The sequence below is a fragment of the Buceros rhinoceros genome, unplaced genomic scaffold (assembly GCF_000710305.1).
Source record: "Buceros rhinoceros silvestris isolate BGI_N320 unplaced genomic scaffold, ASM71030v1 scaffold8924, whole genome shotgun sequence".
Classification (NCBI taxonomy): domain Eukaryota; kingdom Metazoa; phylum Chordata; class Aves; order Bucerotiformes; family Bucerotidae; genus Buceros; species Buceros rhinoceros.
In genome coordinates, this window is record NW_010410000.1 from 13,981 (window position 1) to 18,801 (window position 4,821).

At 37.2% G+C, this 4,821-nt stretch overlaps 1 protein-coding gene across 1 annotated transcript in view; it reads right to left on the reverse strand.

Annotated features, from left to right (window-relative positions):
- Positions 1-4,821, reverse strand: part of MOV10L1 (Mov10 RISC complex RNA helicase like 1) — a gene marked incomplete at both ends in the record, with an annotated part of 34,349 nt that overhangs the window by 8,187 nt on the left and 21,341 nt on the right. The window contains 5 exons of the mRNA XM_010135436.1: positions 307-406; positions 1,210-1,331; positions 2,007-2,153; positions 2,641-2,819; positions 3,973-4,003. Of these exons, the coding sequence (XP_010133738.1) occupies positions 307-406; positions 1,210-1,331; positions 2,007-2,153; positions 2,641-2,819; positions 3,973-4,003 (579 nt within the window). The remainder of the gene's footprint in view (positions 1-306; positions 407-1,209; positions 1,332-2,006; positions 2,154-2,640; positions 2,820-3,972; positions 4,004-4,821) is intronic.

Genomic DNA, 4,821 nt, shown 5'->3' on the forward strand with positions numbered 1-4,821 from the left:
CCCCCAAAAAACTAAATCTTTTGGAAAAAAAAAAAAAAAAAAAAAAGAGTTAGGCCCAGGACAGAAGTACATCGTTGTCTTAAACTATGAAATTGCAGTTTTATTTTGACAGCTTCCACACACTGAATCTTGTCCTATCAATGTAGACTTGTTTTAGATACATGTAAAACAACTCATTTAAGCATGGGAAAAGGATATTGTGCATGAATAAAATTTATTACAAGTACACAGAATTCTGTACTCATTACCAGGAAATGGCTGCTTGCATTGTACATCATTCATAGTAAATAATGCGAAGACAACTACCTGTCCATTAGCTTCTGAAATCAACCCAATAGGAATCAGGCTTTCTGGTTCACTTGCTTGTCCTGCCTCATCCAGAATCACGTGAGTGAAGTGTCCAAGCCTAGAAATAGATAATGTGAACCCCAAACAGGGCTGTTTTTAGACTAGTTCATTCTGCCACTCTGTGGCTGACCCCAGCAACTCTGTTAACCTCCCTTGTCAAGCGTGCCAGGCACCGCCATGCACACAGAGCAAAGACAGGTATTTTCTACAGAGAATATAGAAAAAACAACCTCAGTAACTTCGTCACCTTCGATTTTGCTTACACACTCCGATATACAGAACCAGTGGTTATCTTAAAGCATTGTTTATGCCAAGGCTAAGACACTTAAAACCCTTTCCTTCTCAATCTCCTTCAGCTATTTAATTACAAGAATGCTCTTGGTGTATCAAAGACTTTGCTTTACCAAAGAACTAAGGCCAGTTAGGCTTCAGAGTGTCCTTTTACAAAGTTAAAATCAAAATCAGACAAATCTTTAGTTAACAGCACTTGACATGGTGGTTATTTACCGTTAGTAAAGGCGACTTGATGAAAAACAAATACATTATAATTTTTAGTGACAATCACTTTAAGCCAAAATGACTGTCACCAGCAGTATAATTTTCAAAGTCCCACTGGTAATAAAGTTATTATGTCAAAATTTTTTAATTTTTTTACTCAAGATAATTCTTAAATTTGCCATGGAGAAAGTCCCTACTGAAACATTACTAGAAACTAGTGGTTTGTTAGGAAGACAATTTCAAATTAAAGGTACATGCTATAAACTGTATTAAAAGGGCTCAAGTTACAGTACAGGGTATCTAAAAGGGTTTTGTAGCACTGAGCTATCTAGCTCAGTGATATTCCCATCTATAGCACATTACCGTATTTCTGCTTGATAAAACATTCCTGCACTGCAGCATGTGGTAACTATTATCCTGAACCACGACGCTTTCTGAATATCATCACCATCTTTACAATAAGGTTTCACCATGTCATCAACTAGCTGCAGAAACAAAAAGGTATTCTGTAAATCAAAAAACTGCTCTAAACCGTAATGTTTCAATTTGAATAACAGCTCACTGAAAATTATTTTAAACTCAGAACAAAAGACTTAGATTTAGACCCATTAATACGGTGAAATGAATTCTTCACTAATTTGCCTACTTAAAGTAGTACATATGCAAGACATCTGTGTTTTCTTTATTGTAAGGATCAAGGCTGAACATATGGAAGTTTCATATACATACATATGTATATAAACATATATATAAAACGCACACACAATGTGTGTGTACTGTATAAAGATGACAACCCTACTTGCTGACTACTCTGTATAAGCAGTCTTAATTTGGAGGCAAGGGCTTGACTTCAGTAACAGACTTTAGGATTGCTTTGTAAGTCAAAGCCTCATATCACATTAAAAATCCCACTGATCTGCATCTGCTGCTTGTGGCATTAAGCACTGCAGGAAAGATGTTATGATTCTGTGCTGATACAATCAAATTAAGCACTATGATCAACATTTTCCAGTTTCCATTTTCTGGAAAAACTGAAGGAGTATGTTCTTACTTTGGACCCTAAACAAGCCTAATAGCCATTGACAGTTACATTACTAAATCAGTATTTTAAGATCAAAATATTAATATGGAAATAACTGGCAGGTATCTGTAATATTTACCTCTATGGATCTGAAGGTAGCATTAACTCTGACCATAGCTCCCGGTTTTAACAGATTGCTTTGATGCAGCCGCAAGCAGATCAGATCTGTTGCAGCATTTGATGGTGCACAAACCAAAATTCGACTGTCTGGCAGAGTATAATGTATCTACGTTAAAGAAGATGGACATAAAAAAAGGTTATTTAGAAGAGTAGCAATAGCTCAAAAATCCCCATTTCACTGAATCCAGAACAATTTTGCATACAAGTTATATTCACCCAGCAGTTCAAGAACACCAGTCATAACTAAGTACTCTCAAACTCAGTGTATTGACAGCAGAATTTATTCATGGTTATCATATGACTGTGTACATGTGCTTCATGAATATATTATGCACTGCTGGAATCACAAGTTGCACACTGTTCACTAAAGCTTTAAAGACAAATATAAGACTACCTGAAAATAAACCGTTCAGGAATTCTGTTAAATCCATATCAAGATCTTTTGTGTTTCATGAAGCTATAGAAAATTATCTTAAAAAGATTACTTTGAAAACTCCTTGGGGAAAAAAAAAAATGACTGTACTTACAGAATTACTGTAAGTGTTCCAACACAGAAAAATATTAGAGATGATTGACTTGTCATCCACCGTTACCTGTAAGATAGCTTCAATTACTGTTAATGTTTTCCCAGTTCCTGGCGGTCCAAAGAGAACATAAGGCGTTGGCCGACATTCGCCACTCAGTATCCTTTTCACTGCCAGTTTCTGCTGCTCATTCAGCAGAGGATTGAAAAATTCATCAGCTCTGCGTTTAAGTGTCACAGTTTCACCAGCTACAATCAAGATAGGCATGCATTAGAACTTCAAATAAATATTTTTAAATATGTAGATTAAAGCAACTCTAATTCACATCTCACTTTAAAAAAATTTCATTTTCCTTGCATGGCAACCACTAACAAATTTATCAAGAATTCTGATTTCATACAATATAGAAAATAAGCTATTAATACTTTAGAAATGTACTGGATCTTCAATAAAATTGAAGGCCAGAAAAGGACTATGATTAAGTGTCCCAAGAATCTATAAAAAATCTGTTCAGTAATTTTAGCATCAAGGTCATTTTCGTCCTAGAATAGCAAAATTTCAGTAAATGGTATTTCAGGGATAGTACCGGTACTAGATGACGAGTAGTAACTCACAACTACTGAAATCTTTTTCTTAGTCCTGTTGGAATTAGTCTAGCTTTAGCTTTTCATAGCAAAAGCTTATTAACCCTTGGACAGAAGAACATTATAGATAACCCAGCCCATACTTCTTTAGGCATCCTATTGCTACAAAGTGATAAAATCACCCTCTTTGGCACTTACGTACATGGATTATTTCAAGTTGCACTTTCCAGAAAGGCACAGGAATGATCTGGGCTTTATGAAAACTTACTTTGAAAGTTTTAGCACAGCACATATCTCAAGGATGAGACCCAGCATCCCAGCAACAAAGTGGAAACTTTGAACATGATCAAAAATTTAAGTAAATGACCAGGAAATTATAATTTACTGAGTACAAAATATCACTAGATGTTTGCTGCCCCCTCCCTGGAAGTGTTCAAGGTCAGGCTGGATGCGGCTTTTAGCAACCTGGTCTAGTGGAAGGTGTCCCTGCCCATGGAAGGGGGGCTGGAACTAGATGATCTTTAAGGCCCATTCCAACCCAAACCATTCTACAATTCTACAAACTGGAGAAGTTTCAGTAAGCCACAGAAAGGCTCCAACGAAACTTCCTGCTAGAACAAGAATGTTCTAGAATTTGTCTTTAAAAGACAGAGCACAAGAACATCTAAAAGGTATCTCACTCAGTCCTGATTTCCTCAAGTGACAGCAATTCTGAACAGCCTATACCCGAATATAAAATATTGAAGCATACCAAGTTGGCTTGTTTGCGCAGCTACGCTCACCACATCTGTTATGTTTGTTTCCCTTGATGCCATACTTTTTGCCTGTTTGTTCTGCAGTTTTTTCACCTGAAAACAGCAAGTGAAGACAAATGCATTTATAACCTTAAGATCACAGACAACTACCTTCACTAATGCTTTTGAAGTTAAGTTTTTGTTTTTCCCATTAAATAGAGTATCTGCTGTGAAAGACAGAAAGCTAGAGTAGTAGAAGAAGGTGTTAGGAATACCCACCTTAAATTTTAGATTTTTTAAAAGTTTGCCTTATGTTAACATTAATTTCACAAGTCCTTTGCAGTCTCAAATGAGGATTTTGAAGCCATGGCTGAATAACTTGTTTTCTTCCACAAAAAGCTAACATGTGCACATTCCATGCCACTAAGCAAGAAAACTGCTTGTAGGGAACGTGGTGTTTGCACAGCTCTGGACCAGATGCCTTAGTCATCTTAATAATACTGATCCTAATCCAGTGAAGTGATGAATGTTAGAGATTGATTACTGCTTGGACACAACAGAAGTATCATACAGAGATCTTCGCCACTTCCCCAGAGCGGGACATCATTAAAAGACTGCAAGGCTCATCTACTCCTTCTGACTACTCCCTTTGCTTCTTATCTATGTGGGTACTAGTGACACCTTGAACAGACCAAGGGGAGGATCACAGCTCTGGGTAAGCATGAGGGATCCAGGTGATGTTCTCCACCACCCTTCTAGTCAAACAGAAAGGCCCCAGTAGAAGCAGACATCTTGTGAAACAGTAACTACCTGTGCTGATGCTCTCACCAGCACACCTCTGAGCCTATATGCAAGAACATCTTGCCTGCGCATTAATTGCAAAACCAGAGACACGTCTGAGTTGTTATCCCAGGAGGACTGAACAGCAGGAA